Source organism: Rhipicephalus sanguineus, chromosome 10, assembly GCF_013339695.2.
Source record: "Rhipicephalus sanguineus isolate Rsan-2018 chromosome 10, BIME_Rsan_1.4, whole genome shotgun sequence".
Taxonomy (NCBI): Eukaryota; Metazoa; Arthropoda; class Arachnida; order Ixodida; family Ixodidae; genus Rhipicephalus; species Rhipicephalus sanguineus.
In genome coordinates, this window is record NC_051185.1 from 123,949,183 (window position 1) to 123,972,638 (window position 23,456).

Here is a 23,456-nt window from a genome sequence, read left to right on the forward strand (position 1 = left end):
CGAGCGCAAATATAGCACATTCGCATGTACACACACGCGCACGTAACATGCAACTAAAAAACGTACTGAGCCTACATGTGCGGGATTGCAATCTGTACGTGTGGGTCTGCGCGTGTGTGAGCGTGCGATATTTGCACTCGATTAATTTTGTGACGGAACGCACACGTAAGCTCGAGATAGCATCCTAACAGAAAGAACTATACCGTGAATCCTACTAAGAAAATCCACGACGTGTGCCTCTTATGTTCGTAAGAAAATAGAAATAGCTATGCGAGAACAGCTGAAACACGTAGCCTATTTTGCGCTGTGCAAGAAGAAAGTCCCTTAGGAAGCGCGAGCTGCTGGTTGATTGTTGCAGTGATCAGCCAAAAAATAGCTGCGAACTCAAGCCGCGTGCCGATGTTCTTGCCGGGAGCCTCTGACAGGTAACTCAATAAATAAATAATCAACTAGATTTATATTATTCTGGAGAAATTACTACACATCGGAAGGAAGTGGTCGTGTTACACTCCAACGCCACACCTTTGTATACCACGCATATATGCCTGAAAATATGCGCACTTGCATGACAGCAAGCCACTAACCTTTAGATGGAATTCGTGTGCGTACCACTACTACATAGTAAACGTATTGTCTACTAAATAAGTAATATGCGGCAGCCATACTCACGCTAATGCGGACGGTGCCCTCGACGCGATGCAGGTCTCCCAAGATCGCGGCTAGAAGTGTGGACTTGCCGCTACCTACGAAGCCAACGATGGCTACTAGTGAACCTGGAGGCACGCTTAGGTTGATCCCTTTAAGAGCCGGTGGGCAGTCTTCATCCCCGGTCCTGGAGAACGTACAGTCTTGCAGGAAGACCTCGCCTGCACAAGAGTGTTCGACTTTTATACTTGAATTGGCTTCAACCAGCCTAAAGAACAAGCCGGTTTCTGTAAAGACTTCTTTGCGATGGATCACATTCATGTGATAAAACAGATAATGAAGAAGGCTGCTGAAAACAACTCCTTTATTTAGCATTCATAGACTAAAAAAAGGCATTTGACCCGGTAGAGATATCTGTAGTCTTAAAAGTACTAAGTCGGCAAAGAGTACCTAAACCTGACGCCAATACCTTAGCCGACATCTACAAAGACTCCACAGCTTCTTTCCTTCTCCACAAAGAAAGCGATAAAATTACGATAAAAAAGGAGTCCGACAATAGATAAAACATCCCCAATGTCGTTCACAGCATGCTTAGATAAAACACTTCAACAGCTAGACTGGGCAGAACCAGGAAGCAAGGTTAACGGAGAATGGTTCAAGAACCTATGATTTGCAGCTGACATAGTACTCTTCAGTAGGGATAGCAACGCAATGCAAAAATGATTGAGGATATAAACCGAGAAAGCATTAATTTAAACCTAACAATGAATACGATGAAGACAAAGAAAATGCTGAATAGCCTGGCGAAAGAGAAAGAGTTAGAGATCGAAAACTACACATTGGAGTGTACACAAGAGTATGTATACCTAGAATAACTACTAACAAGAAAACGAAAGTCACCAAAGAATAAGATTGAGCTGGAGAGCATTCAGCAGGCACTCCCAAATAATCTCAGGAAATCTGCCACTGTTATTAGAGCGAAAAGTATACAATCACTGCATACTGCCAGTTCTAGCGTATGGGGCTCAAACATGGAAGATAAGAAGGTAACTAGGGAAAAAGTTGAGGGTCACGCAGCGTGCAATGAAACGTAAAATTATAGGAGTCAAACGAGGGTGTTTCAACGGTAGAAGTCGTTACACTTGAACAGGGGGTTTTCCTGCTACAAGGGCTAACTAGAGGCGCGGGCAACGAGCGTAGTCTTCTTTTTTAGTCAAGCCCTATGTCCACTGCCTTCATTACAATCACTCTCGAACAATAAGGGAGCCATCCTGGTGACCTAAGGGCTAGAGCACAAAGAGGGATCGTGGTTCTGCTTGAGCCGAAAGATGTGCATGATTCCTTGTCCACGACGACGCTTGTACGAAGACTCATTGAGCGCCTCCACGAGGTAGTTGACTGCAGACGTTTGTTGCAGTACCCGATAAGTTACTGCAACAAACGTCTAGCTTTCGTGAGGGTGCGGCTGGTGTAAGAAACGAGTACTCTGCAAAGCTATCTTTGCGTGGGCAAGTATGGCATTAAACCCGACGCCACTAGGGTCAGTATGAATAACTGTTGATGTTGACGGATCGAAATGTCGCCGTACTGGCGGGTCATTGAGAAGGCGCCGAAGTTCTTGAACTGCATCATCGCACGCCTTCAACCAGCCTGATGGACCGGAACCGCTGGAAAGAAGGTTGGTCAAGGTGGCCATAATTGCAGCAAAATTACCGATGGAGCGTCGGAAATATGAGCATAAACCGATGAAACTTCCAAGCTCTTTGATGGTGGTTGGTTTCGGGAACGCGGAAACTGCACTAAGTTTCGTAGGGTCCGGAAATATACCGTCCCTCGAAACTACATGGCCGAGGATGGTAAGCTTGCGTGCACCGAAGTGTCATTTCTTCAAATTAAGTTGAACGTCTGCCATCGAGTGGCACTTCACGACTTGTTCGAGGCGACTGAGGTGGGATGCGAAGTCGGTTGAAAATACAGCAATGTCATCTAAGTGACACGGACAGGGGTCACATTTCACACCGCGAAGTGTAATGCCCATTATTCTTTCTCCAGGTGCAGGACCTGGAGCGCCTTGAGACGGTCCCGAATCAGTCATCGCGTAAGATCGTGGGAGTGTCTGGTTGCGCAGTTCCAGCAGCTCCAGGGTGAAGACCAGATGTACGCTGCGCCTCCACCAGTTCAAACGAGGGTGTTTTAATGGTAGAGGTCGTCACAACTGAACACGGGCTTGCCTACTACACGGGTTAACTAGAGGCGCGGGTAGTGATCGCACGTCTCCTCTTAGTCTACTCCTGTGTCCACTGCCTTCGTTACAGGAGTAATATTAGGAGACCGGAGGATGGCAGAATGGTTCAGAGAAAAAACAGGGGTTGCAGATATCCTAGTTGACATCAAGCGAAAGAAATGGACCTGAGCTGGCCACATAATGCGTAGAACAGACAGCCGGTGGAGAGTGACAGCAACGCAATTGTTACCAATAGATGGAAAACGGAGTTGGCGAAGGCAGAGAGTTAAATGGAGTGATTCCATTACATCCGTGTAATGGAATCAGCTCGCACATGACAGGATAAATTGGAGAGTTTTGGGAGAGGCCTTCGTCCTGCAGAGGAATAAAAGAGGCCGAGAATGATGATGACTGCTATCACAATGCATCTTGACTGCGCAAATGCCTTCCCGCACATTTTAACACATTTGCTAACGCACGAAAATTTTTTTCAGGTATGTCAATTGCACAGTACGTTACAGCCTGTGTGGGGCAAAATATCTTTTGGAAGGCCTCGCTCTACTTCAAAAGTGAAACATATAGTCAACTCCTGTGCTTTCCAAGGCGCCCTATAATCAACACACTCAAACATTATACGTATTTGCAGCTAACAATTGTAGATGAAAGCTGAGCTGCTACTGACAAGTGGACGAAGCAAATGGCTGTGCCGCACTGAACTCAAACTAAGAAAAAACTGTGCGCAAACCAGAATTTTTGCTGGGCCCAATCCCGAAGAATTATTTCCGGAATACGCCTGAAGACAAATCAAACTCTAAACAAGAACTACCAGAAAAACCATAATAAGGGAACACAAAAGCCTTCAAGCATATGAGGCGCGAGTGGAAGCACAAATAATAAATGATACAGCCAATAGTAGATCGCGACGGCTCACGAGGACCGTTAATTTCGTACGAGAATGGCGGTGGACGACAGTTAGGAGTTGGAACCTAACAGATGACTGTTGTGGCTCAAAGCCACGCGCTAAGATGTCTGCTACTCTGAACACGTCCATGAAGCTTGCGTTCAGCAGCTGAAATGTTCTTTCAAGAGACTCCAAAAATTTGACAGATATGGTTGTGTTGTGTCGGAGAAACACGGACTCGTTAGTCCATTCCTACATTTTGTTAACTTATCTGCTTCGGCAAGACAGTATACAGGCTTACTTAAATGGGCCCTGAAGCACTTTTTCAGCATGGTCAGAAAACGCTGCCGATGAATAGTCGAGGCTCCCGAGAACACGAGAGCCCAACATTATAGCGCAGCATGCGGCCTGGGATTTAAAATAAATTGTCAGTCAGCTAAAAAACGCTTCCTCTTCTCTCGACAAACCATGCTATTGACTCGAAGTCACTGCGCCACTGACACAAGTTCCACGCCATTGGCTGATTTGAACATGGAGCATTGGGTAGTTACTACGGCTGCCGCGGGAGGCCATCACTTGCCCCCTCCCCCCCCACACGCGCGATCGCACTGAAAGTACGTTGCGCGTTCGAAAAAAATCACAGCATATCCACGGGTGAAGGATGAAGAGCTTCGGCGAAGCTCCTGAAGCAATCATGGTCGCGGGATCCGCTTCTCGTTGAGCCCGTTTCGCAGCGGCGTCCTTGGCGCGCACCGTCGCGGGATCCGCCTGGCGCCGCACGCGCTTGGCGGCGGCTTCGCGGGCGCGCACCGCCTCGAGTTCCACCTGGCGCTGCGCTCGCTTGGCGGCAGCCTCTCGAGCTCGCACCTCGGGATCCTGCCGACGAGCACGGGACGCAGCGGCCTTCCGCACCCGGCGCTCCTCGTCGTCCATGGTCCGCCAAGCAGCACGATCCGGCAAGCACACCCGTCCACGTACGGCGTCGATCAAGGAGAATGAGAGATAACGGGCGCAACAGCCAATCTGAGAGCAGCGGCACCTATAACGCCATCTAGCGTGCACTCACCCAACCGCCATATTGCACACATCTCTATTGGACAGCGCCATCTAGTATATCGTCACCCAACTGCAGTTTGCGTGCATCTCTACGGGACAGCGCCATCTATTGAATGATACGAGAGACGCGACGGCGGGGGAACGCCGGATGGAGCGACGACCCACCAGGTGATGCTATAAGGAGCTTCGCCCCTAAAAAAAGAAAAAGAGCGCAAGGTCACGAGGCACGCCTGACGTGCCTTCTTCCCCCGTGCCACCACACCCTGCTTACCTTCCAGCGCTTTCGTCAGGACGAGAGAAGATAGAAAGCAATTACAGCGTGCGGCAAATCTTTGTAACTCCGCTCGTACTGGACGGATTGTAAAGATTTTTGCGGTGGTCGATTTGTGAGGAAATAAGCTTCTTTAGTAAAGCCATTCCATGGCAACTGAGAAAAATGTTGCAGGGCCCCTTTAAGTATATATTCCACAGAGGTAAACACGATTTATCGTACCTTTTTGAACGCACGAGTAGGTGATGAGTGCTTGGTCATCCGTTGCTTCTTCGGCCGTACATAACTTCACCGCTCTGGTCAGAGAAATGCCAGTCTGGAAAGAAAAGTACCATTCCACCTCTGTCAGTGGGTGAGCTAATAGCTGCGGTATCAATGCCACTGCAACGTAGACCGCAGCCCTCTGCACTTGCCATTACAGACAGTCTGAATTATTTTCGATATCTTCATGTTGCACTCAATAGTGTGTCTGGCTCTACCCAGAATGGGTTGAATACAAGTTGAACGAAATGCATTTTAGGCTGTTTTAGGCCCGTGATAAAAATGAGCGCGCATGTCAGAATCGCTAAAATATCACATTTAGGTTTTTTTTCCTGCATGGCTCACGTGTATTCGATATCCAGCCTAGCTTTCTCCGGTAACTTTCTCGGTTCTCTCTTTTTTATACCTTCTAAAAAAAGCGCGCTCCAGTGAAGAAATTAACAGCGCAAATACGGTGGATGAAGCAAAGAAAAGACGTTGGCGGGCGCTGACTGCCAAAACATTTATTCAATGACACCGTCACTTCATTCTTCATGCGTGCTACGCGTATATATCTTCGCATGTATAATGATTGTTTATTAAGACAAAAGCCTGACATTTCTCATCAAACGCGAAAACTGCCGTCGGCGGCTTCGGTGTCCCGCGGTGTCGACGTAAACACCAGTGACGCGAAATATCATCCTTACGGGATGACATCACCATACGAATTAACCATGGCGCCACATATCGCCAAAACTAGTAACATAATCATGGCGTTACTATGACGTCACCTAACGTGACGTTACATGAGACGTCCTCAGATGACATCGTCGCTTGGTCAAAGGTGGGCCGATCACGCAGGCTCTGCGAAACCAGTTGATGTGGAGAAATCTTGCAATGCCTTCGAATCTAGAGGCCGCGCAAAACCACGTTAGGTGCAGAAAGCCTTTTGCTGAGGTGGGGAAGGATGAGCTAATCCACTGAGAAGAATAAAGAGATGGCTTTCGCCTTCAATTAGACTTAGGCGAATATATAAGGGACCCTCTGAGTTTTATTGACATTCATGCACGATACAATGTCATCTCCGTCAATCGACTAAAGCCGGCGCACACGGGCAAGCCGCTAACGGCACCGCCCCTCTAGAAGTGGCAGATTGTACATATTTCTGCTGCCTACAACCGTCTAACATGCTCGCTTCTTCATTCACGAGGAAGGGGAGCCGTATGGGAACAGAGCTTCGGTTTAGCGAGTTTCGAGTTTGCTTGCGTCGTCTCGCAACTACCAGTAGCTCCTAGTATGCCGCCTAATGGCACGGGTGATTATACACCGGTTCAGGTCACTCCCAGCGTCGCAGCAAATAATGCAATCACTGGGTGCGATGTCTTCGAACACATTAAAAAAATAAGACGAGAAAATGCGCTGGAGTTTTCTGGCAGTTTTCTGGCCTTTTGACATCACCTCCAGTGTAGCTTCCAGCACGCTCGCCGGAATCGAAAACAGAAAGAGCTGGGAGCCTGTGACTGATTATTCATGAATTAACGTGGGGTATTTTTTAAGCGTGCAGACGTGGACACAGAAGAAGCATAAATAACACAAACGCCATGCATCAAATGAAAGGCTGCACAGTGGCGAAAAATATTGGAAGCACAGAACTGATCGCGCATGCCCAGGTATTGAAGCCAAGGAAGGTATAAGGGATGTCAACTGCAATGTTTTAATTGTATTGTGGTGATTGTTACATAGATGTGGAGCCGGTAAATTCGACGAAAAGACAACTGGCCGCCGGCAGGGACCGACCCTGCAACCTTCGGTATGCGCCCCAATGCTCTTACTAATTGAGCTACGGTGGCGGTCGTCCCTTCGTCCACTTTATCGGCTATTTTATGTGCATGCAAACCTGAGAATGTTAGTCAGCCCCGTTGGACTCCATGACGGTAGATAGGGGACACTCTTATCTTTCCCATCTAGCGTCACGTAGCACGTGATCCTTTAACGAGTGGACAGCTGACCAATAAGCCCTTGCATACGACCATCAAATCTGCCGGAATGAGACGCTCGCTATGAATGAACAACATCGCCTGTACTTTTTTTTTCAATGCCAGTGCAAACGTTCGCTCTTCAATGGGAACCGTTGGTCCGTCTTATTTCAGGGAATGGTCGTGGTGCGACGCTACATAAAGGGCACGACTAGTGCGACTTGCTTGAACATTGTGCGGACAGGGCTGCGTGGAGCCCTGCAGAAGTCCTGTCCGCACAATGTTCAGGCAAGTTTGTGTGGACAACTTGTACCTCTGCATAAGGCGGACTACCCTCGTCAAACCGTGATGTCAGTTGCTGAAGCGCTCTTGAGGGAGCTCAAAACTAGCTTTAGAGGGAATGCGGCCAAGGTGGACTAGGACAAACGCATGCTACGGCTTTCAATCCCGTACATTCACCGCGTTTCCCACCGGCTCAAAAAAGTGGCGCGAAATTGCGGTCTTGGTGTCCTGTTCACGGCTCCTCATAAGCTGGCTGGACTCCGTTCCGCTGTGACGGAACCTGAGAAGCCGCGGTGTGCTAAGAAACATCAAAGTACACAGCTTGTAAGACAGGAGTCTTGTACACACTTCCACTCATAGGCGTATCTACCGGGGGGGGGGGGGGGCAAAGAAGGCGCTACCCCCCCCCCCCCGCCACTGAAAAATGTTGGGAGGCGGAGCGCCCTCCCCCCCCACTTTCGACAGTGGTTATTGTCGGCTGTAGGCTGGGAAAGTAACAATTCAGGCAAAGTTTTACTTCAACGCAGCAATAACGTAATTTTGTAATAACATTTGGCTACCTGCTGTGCGGGCTGCCTATTCCAAGCTTGTGTGTCTTGCGCTTGAGCATTGCAGAGGAGGCTATCGCTCAGCAGCGGCTCTATAACATTACAGAAGTTTGTAATGATATTATTTTGTTCTACCTGGCCTGAAATTTATGTAATCGGCGACGCGAAAATGGGTGGGAACCACTACCGTTCTATTACCGATCAAACGCTCTCCTTTTTACGGAAATTCAGTTCCTTTCTTCTAAAACGAATAACATCGTCGCTGCTCCATATTCAAGCTGCTGTGAGTTGATGAGTGTGCAGAAGTGTCGAGTATTTTAGTTGTGCCTAGCCAGTACAGCTGAAATAGACTCACACTTTAGTCTCCAATTAGCCTGCTTCACTTCGCTTATCATATGGTAGCCTGCAGCGATCGTGGCGGCTTGTAACGAGGCAGTGGACTCGAGCACATTGAGAAGCCCAGCTTTCAAGTTTGCCCCGTTGCTTGATCTACCTCACCAAGGAGATGATCAGCGTTCACGGTTTTCTGGACTAAGAAGGCTGCCTACCTGCAAAGGATTGTGTCTGTCTCTAATGTTCATTTCTCTCTCTACCTCTTTGTCTGCAACGATGAATTCACAGAGAGTTGTACACGCGCAAAATTAGCTCAACATCGTTGTACTACAACTGAAAGTATCAATTATACACACATGAATCCATCTCGCCCGCTGCTATAAGCAGCCACTGCCAATGTGATTGACAGGCAGCCTTCTTAAATTACGTTCGGAAAGAGATACTCTCTGGCTATTCAAAAAAAAAAAGAGTTATTGTTCAGCACAGTAATGTGCTGCGTATTGTGCACACTTCATTTCAGCGCCGCATGTTTTCGCAGACTTGTGACGTCGGCGATTTTATGGCTTATTGAAAATTTTTGACGAATAACGAAGAACCAATGACAAACAATACGCCGTATTGAAAATAGTTCATTATTATTATTTTTTTACACAGTAATGTGTGCGTGGTCATTAAGCGGTGGATCATTTACGCGTCACTTGTTGCGTCGTTTTACGAGGAGGTGCTGTGAGTATGATCCAGGCAATTTCGACCAATCATCAATGCCGGTACGCGTGCTTTCTCGCCGCTTCACGGTTCTTCACATTTTGAAGATCCGGTTCGCGCCGCAGCCGTGCAGCTTCGGCCTCGCGGGCTCTAACGGCGGGGTCTTCGCGCCGCAGCCGTGCAGCTTGTCGAGCAGCTTCGGCCTCACGGGCTCGAACGGCGGGGTTTTCGCGCCGCAGCCTTGCAGCTTGTCAAGCAGCTTCGGCCTCGCGGGTTCGAACGGCGGGGTCTTCTCGCCGCAGCCTTCAGCTTGTCGAGCAGCTTCGGCCTCCCGGGCTCGAACGGCGGGGTCTTCTCGCAGCAGCCGTGCAGCTTGTCGAGCAGCTTCGGCTTCGCGGGCTGAAACGGCGGAATCTGCTTCGCGGCGTCAACGTGCAGCTTCGGCCTCGCGGGCTCTCACCTCAGGATTCTGTCTGCGAGCGCGCGCTGCCGCCGCCTTCCGTGTCCTCCGTTCCGCAGCCTTGTCTTCCATCTGGCGACTCCGAGCTAAAGAGAAAGTGTGCCAAGAGGGAGCCTCATGGCGCGTTACTTCTGAAATGTTGTTTTCGGGTGTCGTAGAAAACACAAGACGTAGTAAAGAAGAAAGAACGCCACACAGGCGAACACGCAACGAGAGTGTCACTCGTCAACGTCGTCTTCTTCTTCTACTGCATACCAGAACGCGCGCAGTAAAGAAGAAAGAATGTCACACAGGCGAACACGCACGAGAGTCTCGCTCGTCAACGTCGTCTTCTTCTTCTACTGCGTACCAGAACGCGCGCTTCTCGCGATCTAGAGGTGGCTACTACAACGCTACAAACAAACGCAGGATGGACAGACGCACGGCATAAGGAGCTTCGCCCCTAAAATCAGTTAAAGTCTAGCGGTTGTCCTGTCTCTTTTTATGTCGTCCTTTGTGCGTGTTCGCTAGCAATATGGAAGCATGCAATACAAACGCACGCGGCGTCGGGTCAAACGCACAGGACGCCACACGTGTCGAAATTAAAATTATGCGAGACGCGGGCCATGCTGCATCGTCGCCCGCGCTGCTTTGGCGTCGTATTGCTGACGACCTACGCTAGTTTTAATTTTGGGGTTGTAGCGCCACGCGACTCGTGGCTAGTCGGCCAAGGAAAAAGAAGAGCGTCCCGTGGCTTGTGATGGCGCGATCTAGTGGAAACGCTTTGGCTCTTGTATACTTATGCCACAGGAGGGAAGAAACGAGATGGCTGAACCAGAATCATAGTATATATGTTTCACGGCAACCAGAACCATGAGGCGAAAATTACAGCGCAAACGAACAAGCCACCCACGAAGAAAGGAAACGTGCGACACAAGCACTGACTAGCATTTTTTCATAACCAACGCATATGTAAGCCCAAGGCAAACTTACCACACATGCATACAAACAATAGTGTAGGCATTCATTGGACTTCATCTTCCTCATCTGTACATAACCATCATCAGTCATCGGCTCGGGCCTCTTCTTGGTCGGCGCCATCTTGCCTTTGGCGTAATAAAGCGTCGGCTTAACCGCTTTATTTCAAGTGGTGGAGGAGCTTTCCGATCCCTTCGACCTCTTTTCTTCTAAAGATCTCTCCTGGAGCTCCGTTCGGGACGCCGCTTACGCCAGCAGACCACCATGTCACAAGAAGAGGCCCGAGCCGATGACTGATGATGGTTATGTACAGATGAGGAAGATGAAGTCCAATGAATGCCTACACTAATTTCCCCCGTTGAAGCTAAATATATTGCCTCGTGCGCCCTTTGCCAACACCGCAAGCGGCCTACTACTGTCCCAGTCGGGACCCTACAACCACTTCCTTGCCCAGCACAGCCGTTCTCTGTCGTCGGAATTGACCTATTCGGGCCCCTCCCAACTACCCCAGACGGCAAGAGATGGATCGTCACCGCTGTTGATCACTTGACCCGGTACGCTGAGACGGCCTCGGTCACTTCAGGAACTGCTTCCGAAGTAGCAACCTTCTTCTTGAAAGCTATCTACCTACGGCACGGAGCCCCTCACGTTCTTTTGAGCGACCGAGGCAAGGCGTTTCTCTCAAGCACGCTTAGTGAAGTTCTCCAAGCGTCAAACACAATCCACAAGACAACGTCTAGCTACCACCCACAGACAAATGGTTTGACGGAGAGATTTCATCGCACGCTCTGCGACATGTTATCCATGTATATCCAACCTGACCATCGTAACTGGGATGCGGTTCTCCCATTTGTAACGTTTGCGTATAATACGTCAGTTCAACGGACCACAGGCTACTCTCCGTTTTTCTTAGTATACGGACGCCAGCCAACCTCATCACTCGACGTTTCTTTCTTCTCTGGACCCGTCAATTCTTCACCATTCATTTGCGACCAGTTTCTGTACCGGGTTGCCCAATGCCGTCGTCGCGCCCGTATAAACACCGAGGCTAGCCAAGAAGATCGCAAAAATCGCTACGATGCCACTCACCGCGACGTTTTCTATCGCCCTGGCGACCCTGTACTCCTATGGACGCCTGCACGGACACCTGGCTTATGCGAAAAGCTTGAATCTCGCTATATTGGCCCTTACACAGTTATAGACCAGACCTCGCCGGTGAACTACCGTGTTACACCTGTTCATGCCTCCACTGACCAACGCTGCCGCGGCACAGAGGTTGTGCACGTTTCGCGTCTCAAACCCTTTCATCTGCGTTCCACAACGTAATTCGCGGCCAGGCTGGCCGCTTTCGTCAACGGGGGAAATTAGTGTAGGCATTCATTGGACTTCATCTTCCTCATCTGTACATAACCATCATCAGTCATCGGCTCGGGCCTCTTCTTGGTCGGCGCCATCTTGCCTTTGGCGTAATAAAGCGTCGGCTTAACCGCTTTATTTCAATAGCTCTAAACCAAAACGTATAACAAGAATGATAGTTTATTAGATACACGGAGACATTAAATTATATTTAGATGGGTGCAGGGACAAAGAAGTAAAGAAGAAGTAAGAAGGACAAAGAAGTGCCTTTGCGCTGTAATTTTAGCCTCAGGAGTATGTACTAACTTGAGCCAAATGAACATTTATCTTAGTGACCAGAATCGACGCCCGCAGGGAACGTGAGCCTTGGCTTCACGTGCCACTGCCAAGCGCCGTCTTTATTTTCTTCTGTTGAGGTCGTGTGCTCTGCGGTTTTGTTTGCCGCCCAGAGGAAGGCGCTGCATGGTCTTGGGACAACGCGAGCGCAAGAGTCCGAGAGTGGACTGCGTTCTGCGCATGCGTCCTGGCGGCTCGCAAATTTCTTGGGTCCCCAACTCTAAAACTGTCTAGTATTTCGCTGGAGTTAGGCTGTGCGCCTTCGACTTCCACTTTGGCATACCGGGCGTGGTCGACCGTGCTCGCGCGATTATCTCTTGAGGAGGAGTTTTGTATGTCTTGTGCTTTCACCGCAAAGTTTGCGCTGAAGCTATAGACCACAGGAAGGTCAAATCGCTTGCTGCAGCGGCTGCGTTTGCGAAATGAGTGATCTGATAGCTAGAAGAGCCAAAGGGGGGCTGTAGAAGTAACAACTGTGACAGTTCGCGCTCGTCCAATGTGTACCTGTGCGTTCTTTTCATGCCTCCTTTGTGTTTGAGCAGCGCACTGCAAGTGTCTAGCTGTGACAGTGCGCACTCACCTTATGTGTTTTCTTTTCTGCGTCCTTTGTGCTTGAGCAGCGCGCAGCAAGTTTATAGCTGCTTGCCACTCTTGCTCTCAAATTCCAATTTCTTGCTATCACATTAATTTCTTCGCCCTTAAGGCGAAACTGTGACTTTTTTCCTGCCGGCCATTTCTGCGCCATTTCAGCGCAGACTAAGAAACACTAGCATTTTCAGCGCAGCCTAAGAAACACTAGGGTCTTTAGAAATACGTATACATATATATATTTTCTGGTAAAGGAACGCACCACCTAATACTTACGTATTAATGTTGCGCCTCAGAGATGCGTAATATTTGCTTTTTGATCGACAATATTCACAAGTATGAACGCAGCTACCAGTTCAACATGGCTGGGCGTTCAGCAAGTGCCTAAACTTTGGACAGGGTAATCGTGTGACAGACAGACAGGCAGAAAGGCAGACAGACCAAAATTTCTGCGTCTGAGTTCCGCAAGACTATCGTCGTTAAAAATACAGGAGGTGTTGGCACAAATGAAATGAAATTTTGAGGGTTCTTTTCTTTTTAGGAGCGAAGTTTCTTGGACCCGCATCCCGCAGTCGCCGTTGAAGCTCGCTTCTCTTATCCATCGCTTTGGGTTGCAGTGACCGGTGATTTAAGAGCAAGTGTTTAGGCCTTGAGCGGTTTGGTTCTAGCGCACCAGAAATTCGAGGTTAATCGAAATAACCTCTGTGCACAACTGGTTTTAATCGTCGTCTTTACTTTGACCACCTTTATCGTGGATTGTGGAATAACAACCATCATACTAGCGTACTACGGGCGCTTTGTCGAAGGTAGTAGCAGACGCTCTCCCCACCCGGCACCGGCTCAAAAAGGCAATGACAGCGCGTGGCGTTCGGCGCGCGTTGCGCAAAAAAACAGTTTCAAAACATACATAGTCGTTTGCGTCCCGTTTCTAAGGAGCTTCGCTCATCGGTTGTATTCGTACACGGAATAACTGCTGATTTTGCTTGACACAACGTTAATGAAACCCACATCACAATCTACGAGGGTGATCTGAAATGTTCTCGGCCTCAATAAAAATCACGCGAGCTAGCACTTGCAGCACTCATGTGTACGTTCATACAAGTCTTTGGAAGTCTCAGATGAAAAAAAGCCGGCAGATCCCACGCATTGTGGGAATCGATGTAATGCGAAGCAGCCAGCAAAGAGCTGCATACATCGTCTTGTATGTCATTGAGGAAAATGCGTGTCATGGTTTTCATGTCAACTCCTAATATTTATGTTCGTCACACACTAACGTCGCGCAATACTAACTTCGGTGTATATCAAGCTAGCGAAACGGCCGCCAGCGCCTCATGAGCGTGGCACGTAAGTCATGCTGTACATGACATGCGTGTCCTGATTTTCATGTTAACTCGTGTTATTTATGTTCGTCACACAGTCACGTCGGAAGATACCATTTTAGCTGTATATCAAGCTAGCGAAACGGCCGTCAGCGCACCATGATCGTGGCACGTAAGTCATGCTGTACATGACATGCGTGTCATGATTTTCAAGTTAACTCGTGTTTTTATGTTCGACACACAGTCACGTCGCGCAATACCAAATTCGGGGTAGATCAAGCTAGCGGAACGGCCGCCAGCGCCCCATGAGCGTGGCACGTAAGTCATGCTGTACATGACATGCGTATCATGATTTTCATGTTAACTCGTGTTATTTATGTTCGTCACACAGTCACGTCGGAAGATACCATTTTTGGTGTATATCAAGCTTGCGAAACGGCCGCCAGTAACCCATGAGCGTGGCACATAAGTCATGCTGTACAAGACATGCGTGTCATGAATTTTATGTTAACTCGTGTTTTTATGTTCGTCACACAGTCATGTCGCGCAATAACAATTTCAGGACAGATCAAGCTAGCGAAACGGCCGCCAGCGCCCCATAAGCGTGGCACGTAAGTCATGCTGTACATGACATGCGTGTCATGATTTTCATGTTAACTGGTGTTTTTATGTTCGTCACACAGTCACGTCGCGCAATACCAATTTCGGGGTAGATCAAGCTAGCGAAACGGCAGCCAGCGCACCATGAGCGTGGCACGTAAGTCATGCTGAACATGACATGCATGTCATGATTTTCATGTTAACTCGTGTTATTTATGTTCGTTACACAGTCACGTCGCAAGATACCAATTTTGGTGTATATAAAGCTAGCGAAACGGCCGCCAGCGCACCATGAGCGTGGCATGTAAATCATGCTGTACATGACATGCGTGTCATGATTTTCATGTTAACTCGTGTCATTTATGTTCGTCACACAGTCACATCGCGAGATACCAAGTTTGGTGTATATCAAGCTAGCGAAACGGCCGCCAGCGCACCATGAGCGTGGCATGTAAATCATGCTGTACATGACATGCGTGTCATGATTTTCACGTTATGACTTGCCATTTATGTTCGTCATACAGTCATGTTACGCCATACCAATTTTGGTGTACATTCCGTTAACCAAGCGACCAGGAGAGCCCAAAGTCGTAGGCGGCTGATAGATAGATAGATAGATAGATAGATAGATAGATAGATAGATAGATAGATAGATAGATAGATAGATAGATAGATAGATAGATAGATAGATAGATAGATAGATAGATAGATAGATAGATAGATAGATACGCTCAAAGTCGCAGAAGTTCGCTAAGAAATGCTTCGCATTTAAAAGCCATCTAGTGCCGATTAGCAGTTTGGCTTTGACAGTCGATGACAGTGGGTGTAGTGTGAAGCATCGTAAGGCATGGAGAAGCTTGAGTACCGTGCAGTGATGAAGTTCTTTGTACAAGAAGGTTTATCTCTGAATGAAATTCACCAAAGGTTTGTTAAAGATCGCTTCAAAAGTTCAAAACCACGTATGTCCCTTGATGAAAAACTTCAGTTGGTAGTAAGGAAAGCCGAGCTAGTTGGTGCGAATGCATAGTGAAGTAGCGCAATAAACACAGGGACACAGGCAAGAGCGCCTGTATTGTCCCTCTTGCCTGTGTCCCTGTGTTTCTTGCGCTATTTCACTATTTAGTAGGTAGCTGGACTCTTACCTCTTACTGCGAAACATGACGATCGAGGGAAAAGCGTTCACGGAGAACACAATCTGGATTCATCGTCTTCTAGAGTCAATAACCTTGAGAAAGTAGCCTTAAGGTAAACGCCTTATGTATGCCACCGTGCGCTTGACCTTCAAAAAGCATTGGCATTACTGCAGGGAGTAAAAAAGAACCCACGTGACTTTCTCCTGGCCGGGGACGTGTGGAGAGGGATCAAATGGCTCGCAGACAGAAACAGGGGAGCTATTCTTCATGTGTCCATCTAATGGACTGTTCATTTGTGCCGCTATGATTAACTCGATCTCAGCAAGCTGCGCCTCCTCGGTTTCCGGTTCTTCCACAGCGTGATTTTAACGTCACTGAGCTTTCACAATGCTCGACACAAATAAGAGGGATTGAATGCGCTTTAACGCAATGCACGCAGCTTCCAGAGATCCGCTTTTGCTCGCGTGAATATGGGAGGACGTGCATTAACTATGATTCCTCCTGTGATAGCATTAGCCGTCAAATTAGGTTTAATGCAGCCGCCCATGAAGGTCAGTACGCATTCCCAGCATCGTTTGCAAGCATCTGAGGCATGTGCATACGTAACGACAGACTTGTCAAGTTTGATTAAAGGGCTCCTCACCAGGTAACATAAGAAATTGTAGTTAGACACTGAGAGTTGTTGTGTGCCTAAGAGCGTCGTGCCACAAGAATTTTTCAAATTGGTTCAGTACGAGCGGAGAAAAACCATTATTTGGAAGCGGCGCCGAACCATGATGCCAGGATGCGAGCTTGAAACCCTTGCCACTCATCCCCTGTAGCCTTCGCAAGCCAAGTTTTTTCCCGGCCCCGTTTAGTATCCCAGCCAGAGGATCACATGAAGCATACGCATTAACACGTCATGCGCACGCAAGGTCGCGTGCGCATAACATGCCCTAGCCAGCCCGAGCACGCGAGCGCTGTTGCGTTGTTTCGGCGTTCTCTGTAGTGTACTGCCTGTTTGTGCGGGGTGCATCCTTCAGTGCGCGCAAGTTTAGAGAGTCTGGCACGGATCATGGATCCGTACCGCAATACACCGCGTCGCACCACTCGAAATGCTGTCAGGGATGATGCACCGAAAACGTGCCCAAAGTTGTCGTGGCTGGAGCCTGCACGGCGTGCAAATGGCGAAAACACGAACGCATGCAAAATGGAGACAGATTAGTCTGGCATCTCGCTGCGATTCGAAGAAAATAACAACAAGCACACATTCTGTTTATGTGTTTTATTGCGATAGCAATTATGTGGACACTCTCGGCTGATTTTGCCGTCGCCGTCATGCCCCAGATATGTATATGTATGTATATATAAAGAAAACCAACAAAGAAAAATAAATCCCAAGAAAAAATTTTCGAAGTGCGCCTCAAGGATTTGAACCTGCGACCCCTCGCTCCTCAGCGCGCCGCTTCAAACAAGTCAGCCACGCGCCACCTTTTTTTCTTAATTACGGATAGTTTTCAAGTTCATGTCACAAACATACATATTCAACGCACAACATACAAACAACACGCACAACAATGATGGTGCTATTTAGAAAGATCACTCTGTTGAAAACTTAGAACCGCTTCAATGATACCAGGTCATCTAACACAGACATCCATATTGGTGTTTAACTCGATAGGCTCCGGTTGTGCGGAATAATAACGGTGAGCTATTTATATATATCATTCAACCCTGGCGGTATGCAGATCTCGGAGGTGCTTCCGCGTGTGCAGTATCACATAGTTTCTCACAATAATACCTAGAGGAATATCTATAGTCGGTTACAAGCTAAGAATAAAAAGTAAACTGTACCGCTGTCCATTTGTATTATGCGCGTCCAACTACGGCCGCTCATTACCATGACGTAACGGTTAAGACGAACCAATGAAAAATGCAACATGGCGCAGTTCGCGACAAGAGGTGAGGTACCGCTTCACCGAGACCGAGATCCGCCAATTCAAATTTCCTGCGGTGTTTGTTTCTTCCAGAAGAAGCTTTTTCCTACTGTTATCCGCACGTACCCAGCATCATCCTCGCCGGTCGTCATCCGATGCAGTAGAAGCTTCTGACTGCGCCGCGTTTGCAGTGCACCGAAGCGGCAGCAGCTCGGAATGTTTTGCAACGCTTCAGCGCGTTCCGTCGTTTCGGCAGCGACAAGTTGCAACACAGCGTGTGTTACCTCCATCGCTCGGATACACCAAGCATATCGCCTGAGGGTCACTACATCGGCGATTGTCGTCGCGTTCATTCGTGTGCAGTGACGTGAAGGTGAAGTCCGAATGTGCGCGTCTGTGTACGATTTACCGCCCGCAAAAGCCATGGCATTAGCGTTGCCACATGTGCTCGTGTGTGTCTGTGTTACTTGGAGCTCGCAACGTGGGAAACTTGGTGATCTATTGTGATATGCGCCGTGCTGTGCGCCTATATGAGTGACGTATGTGCGGACGAAGCGTGAGAGAAAGAAAGCGACCAACATAACATGTTAGCGCAACACAATGCGAAAGTAAACAAACCAGTTGTGGAGAATATGCAGTGGCGTGTGCATTATAAGAATTGTGGTCATCTGGTGCGTGTGTGATTACGTGACGTGTGCCTGTTGGTGCAGTTGCGTCGTCTTAACGGAATTCAGTTCCACCAGCCCAGAATGATGTACTAGCTTGAGTGTCCGTCGCGTAAGCATCGCGCTCGATGCGCGAACGCCTTGCAATGAGAAAGGCCGTGCGAGGTAATCGTTAATTACAAACCGTGAAATGATGCGCTCGCTGTGACACGTCGATTGCATGGATCGTGATCGTAACTGAAGTGACGCCGCTAAAACTAGTATTGAGGAAAAAAAAAAGCTTTTGTTTTTAATGGCGTTGCAACATGCTTCATGATATCATATTTGGAATTCTTGTTTTTGTTTAACGTGCGTTTTTGCATTTCGCGTCTATTGTGCGCATGTATTACGCAGTGATATTTTTTGTTTATATTAAACTCGTGAAGGGCTTATAGTGCACAGACCCTTTTTTAAGCGCTTCTCCCTTCCTGTGAAGCCTCACCCCCTCACTATGCTTCACGAACAAATGAGGAGGGGTGAGCCGGAGAGATGGGGCTTGACAATGTACGAAAGGAATGTACTTACTGGTTGTGTCACCGAGATTATCTATATAGACATGTATATGTTTTCCTTTTTTTCTTCGAGGATGCACGTGTTTTTTCTATGCCCGAGTGCATACGTGTGGTCTTTTGGCTACTGACTTTTTCATTTCTAGGTTTTTTATTTATTTATTTTTTCTTGCTGTACCTGCACACAGGACGATGCTATAAAAGCGCATCGAAACCTCGTAAATTTTGCCTTGATAAAGATTGGTCTCCGATCGAAACGTTGAGTAATAAACATGTCTATTGAGAAGCGCGTATCTTTTCCCTATTTGTCTTACGTCAACCGATGACAGCCTCTTCACAATATACGTAAATATATATATGCCTTCGCACAGACACACATATATATATAGAAGGTAAGGGCCCCTCTTCTAGCAAAAGTGGAACCCCCTGCTGTAATGCCCACCGGGGCGACGCAGGTATGTAATAAATAAATATTTAATACATTAATTAAAAACTTGAACGGTCAAGGGCTTAAGGGGTAATGGCAGTGCCAGTGCAAGTTGACGAAGCGGAAAACAATCCCACGTAAACCTTTAGACAATGCCTAATTAGCCGCGTACACCTCCTTGGCGTGAACGTAACGGCAGCAAATGCTATGGCCCCCACAGTTAAACGCCATGTGTGCTACGCGCTTTTATTTCGTTCAAACAAGACGTCAAATGAAGCCTTGGCGTTTTCCTCAAACACGATGACAAGCACGGCGTCTAGAGACGCAAATGAGGTATTTACTGCAACACAAGAGTCGAAATTGACAAAGGCAATCTCAGACCACTTCGCCATACTTCGCTTTGAGTCACAGTTTCCATAGTTACCGCAGACAGTGAAGAAAACTGGCGGCGAGAGTTTCGCAAAAAAATTTACAAACGACCTTATTAAATGTGATTAATTTCCCTGTTTTCTTCTGCGAAACCGTGAAATAACGATTCCTTTATTTTAAGTTTTATTATAAATCTGGCATTCTTTGTTTTAATACCATAATAGGTACTGCTCAGAAACATCACCTTTGAGATGTACGTCACTTCTTCGTATAGACTCCGAGATGAACGCGGCGCGGGGTGCGATTTAAACAATACATATATTGTTATGCTGACGCTGAACTCCGTGCCTTCACAATTTATGTTATCTAGCTTTGTTTTCTTTATTTCAGTATCAGTGCAGTATTGCAAAATAAGGTTTAAATGCGTGAAGATTATTGCCATTGTTTAGGAACTACTTCGTTTGTAGCGCGGAGGCATGCAATATATGAGCAATGCGGCTTCGTGGGCGGAGCTTATATTTATTCTTAGGCTGTCACCGACTATAGGTACTATTACCGTTGCCGCGATGGGAATGACGGTATATGTGCGTGCAAGGCTTGTTTTGGCTGGTGTTGAGCGAGGCTTCGGCTAAAAAGCGGGTACGACTGCGCAAATAAAGCTTCTCTGAAACAAAACTTTTATAAACGGACTTCATTCACGCGTATTATATGCTAAAATAAGCGCCCACTCACCTGTACGGCATAACCACACGTCGAAAGAAAGAGACGACGAGCAGTCGCCGAGCGAACGCTGACCCTGTGGATTGCCCTCCAAGTTTAGCGGCCATTCGTTACTTTTTACGCTTCGTAAAATTGTACATGAACGCATAAGTTTGCAAAGTTAAATAAGGCTCATGTCTGTGCAATGATAAAAGAGCTTGCTACGTGCTCCTTCAGTACGAAATGAACCATTCTGACGCAAGAAACGCGTTGAAGCCAGACGCGTCTTCGAGGTGTCCATTCTCATCGTGAACGATACCAAACCGAGAAGAGTCCTAAGCGCACATATATCGTCACTCCCATGCATGCAACAGTTCACTATCACCAGATATCCCTCTAGGTAATTGTGAGAAACTCTATGCAGTATCATCCGCGAGATTGCCGGCAGGGTGCGCTTTAAAGCAATTATAGATAGGGAGCCTTCATGCGCGCGACTCCGTGCCTCCGTGCACGGAGGCGCGCACATAAAGGCTCCCTAATGGTAGATTTTCTTATGTTTCAAAACTGCCCTTGAGACGCGCACTCAAAAGTGGTCCAATTCTGTACCCAGACGCGATGTGGAACGCCGGGTAAACAATGCGTCGAACGCCACCGCGCGGCTGGAGACGCGGGGGGGGGGGGCAACTCCACGCGCGACAGGTTTCAAGAAAACAAAAAAGATGGTTGATCCCTCTGTCATAGGAATCGATATAACACGACAGTAAAATGTGTCATCACAGAAGTAGTTGACTGCTTAGTGCATTGGTATACCAGAGCTTGTATAATGTCTATTGTTGTTTGGCAGATGTAGCACCGCCTCATGTGGACGCACTCACGTTGGCGCCTAGTGGCACATCTCCGTACCGACGACTAACGTCCATGATGATGATTTAACCCTTGCGGTAGCTAAACTTAACATTTACGTGTACACCGCATATGGTGAATCCCGCGCAAATATCGCATCAACAAGTACATAATAAACACTCCTATTTGATATGCACTCCTCCAAAGCGTCGTGAAACGCGAAGGCCTGAACACACGTACGCGTTGCAGCGTGTCAGCGCGTAGCTTTGTGACGCGTCGCCGCGCCCTCTCCCTGTGAAGAGACAGGGCGCGCAGCTTCACGTAGCCGCGAGCCCTCCCTCCCCATAGAGAGAGGGCGCGGCGCCGCGTCAAAAGGTCACGTGCTGACACGCTGCAACGCGTACGTGTGGTCAAGTCTAGAGAAACGCTGCGCGCGTCGTGTCTTCCTTCTAGCCTGGCAGTCAATTCTCACAGGCCGAGCGCGGAACGGGGTGCGAAAGCCAGGCGAACATCGGAGATCTATTTTTCGACATGGATAGATGCTACGAGCGAGGCTTGGGCTACAGCCACTACCTCCCGGTGTGTAAAATGAAATTACACTTCTATTGGAAACGCGCCGAATGGGACGGTCGCAGCAACGGCGCGGGTTTTTTTTTTGTTTTTTTTTCGAGCCTGGTGGCACACATTTCACCACCCCGTTATAAAGAGGACGCTCATAGCATCCATCCATCCATCCATGCAAGAGCACTGCGAGAGGAAAGTGTGAAATATGAAAGGCTCGTTCATGTAGCCTCTGTTATGTGTTTGGCGGTAGCTCAGTGGGCTAGACGCCCGCCAGCCGTCGTCGCGCTCCGAGAGGTCGTGGGTTCGACTCCTGTCGACGGAACTTTTCTTATAGTTTTTTTCTTTGCCATTTGATGGCTTTCATTTTGCTTACGTATTTCCGTGACGGAAATACGTCATGAAAATCTTCGTGGACCTCGGCATAAAACACTTTCGTGTTAAAAACATCTAAGAGCGATGGGTTGTAGCGCGCCGCTCAAACACGTATAAGTAAATGGGACAGTTGTTTGTTCGCGCTCGGGCGTCCTTCGTTGTGATTGAGCAGCGCAGCACGCTGCAAGTGTCGAGCTGCTACCTTTGTTAGTTCGTGGTCATCCTGTGCGTGTCCTTTTTGTGAGTCGCTTGCGGTCGATGGGCGTGCTGCAAGTATCGAGCTGCTTGGTGTTCTTCTTGCGACTTTGTAACAGGAACGTTGCTTGTTGGGTGAGTTGGAACAAGTCAGTCATAATGGTATTTAGCGCAAACACTAGACAACAGACAAAGGAGCGTCTACGTCTTCTCCTTTGTCTGCTGTCTAGTTGTCGCGCTAAATCCCACTATGACCGACTTTGTAATTTGTTGCTATCTCATTCATTGCTTCTGCTTTGCCACGAAACTGTAACTTTTTATCATTTCTCTCAACTTTCATCTATCGAAGCAACTGATTACACAAATTACACGTCCCCTCGAATAATCCTCGCAGTTTCACCTGATACAGTACGCGACGTCAGAACATCGTTGTCTATACTCTATCTCACAAGCTGGTTGCAGCACTGTGGAAACTTAGCCAATAGGAAGAGCGAACACCTCTCAAGATGTATTAATCCGCGCCGCGTCGTCTGCTCGGCGTCTCCATAGCGTCCGTGCTCACCCGTTGAGCGAGTAGAGCGGGCCCATGGCAACAAGCAACGCTCTTAGCGTTGGGCTGCAACAGCAAAGCCGGAAAAAAAATTGGCCGCGTATCTGCGTGCTTCGCTGCAAATGTCGTCTAAAGACGATAGAAGAGGCGCTGCGTGAGATATGAACGCCATCTGGCAATACGTCGGGAAACGTGAATGCTGTGTTGCGGGCTGGTAGTCCCGGCGCAGCAGCAGGCGAAGACCGGCGGTGACCAACGCGACCGGCGGGGACGCCAGCCAGCCCGAACACGCGGTTTGGCGCGAAGCGCCGAAGCAGAAGAAACGTCCGCACTCAACGAGTACTCTCCACACACTCTTTTATATTCACGTCGCCTGGG

The 23,456-nt window shown here is 48.2% G+C and overlaps 1 protein-coding gene across 1 annotated transcript in view; it reads right to left on the reverse strand.

Moving 5' to 3' along the window:
- LOC119406721 (ATP-binding cassette sub-family C member 2) overlaps nt 1–23,456 on the reverse strand; it is a 197,075-nt gene that overhangs the window by 150,633 nt on the left and 22,986 nt on the right. Inside the window, exons 3-4 of the mRNA XM_049420186.1 lie at nt 5,320–5,413; nt 670–866 (exon numbers count right to left, since the gene is read on the reverse strand). Of these exons, the coding sequence (XP_049276143.1) occupies nt 670–866; nt 5,320–5,413 (291 nt within the window). The remainder of the gene's footprint in view (nt 1–669; nt 867–5,319; nt 5,414–23,456) is intronic.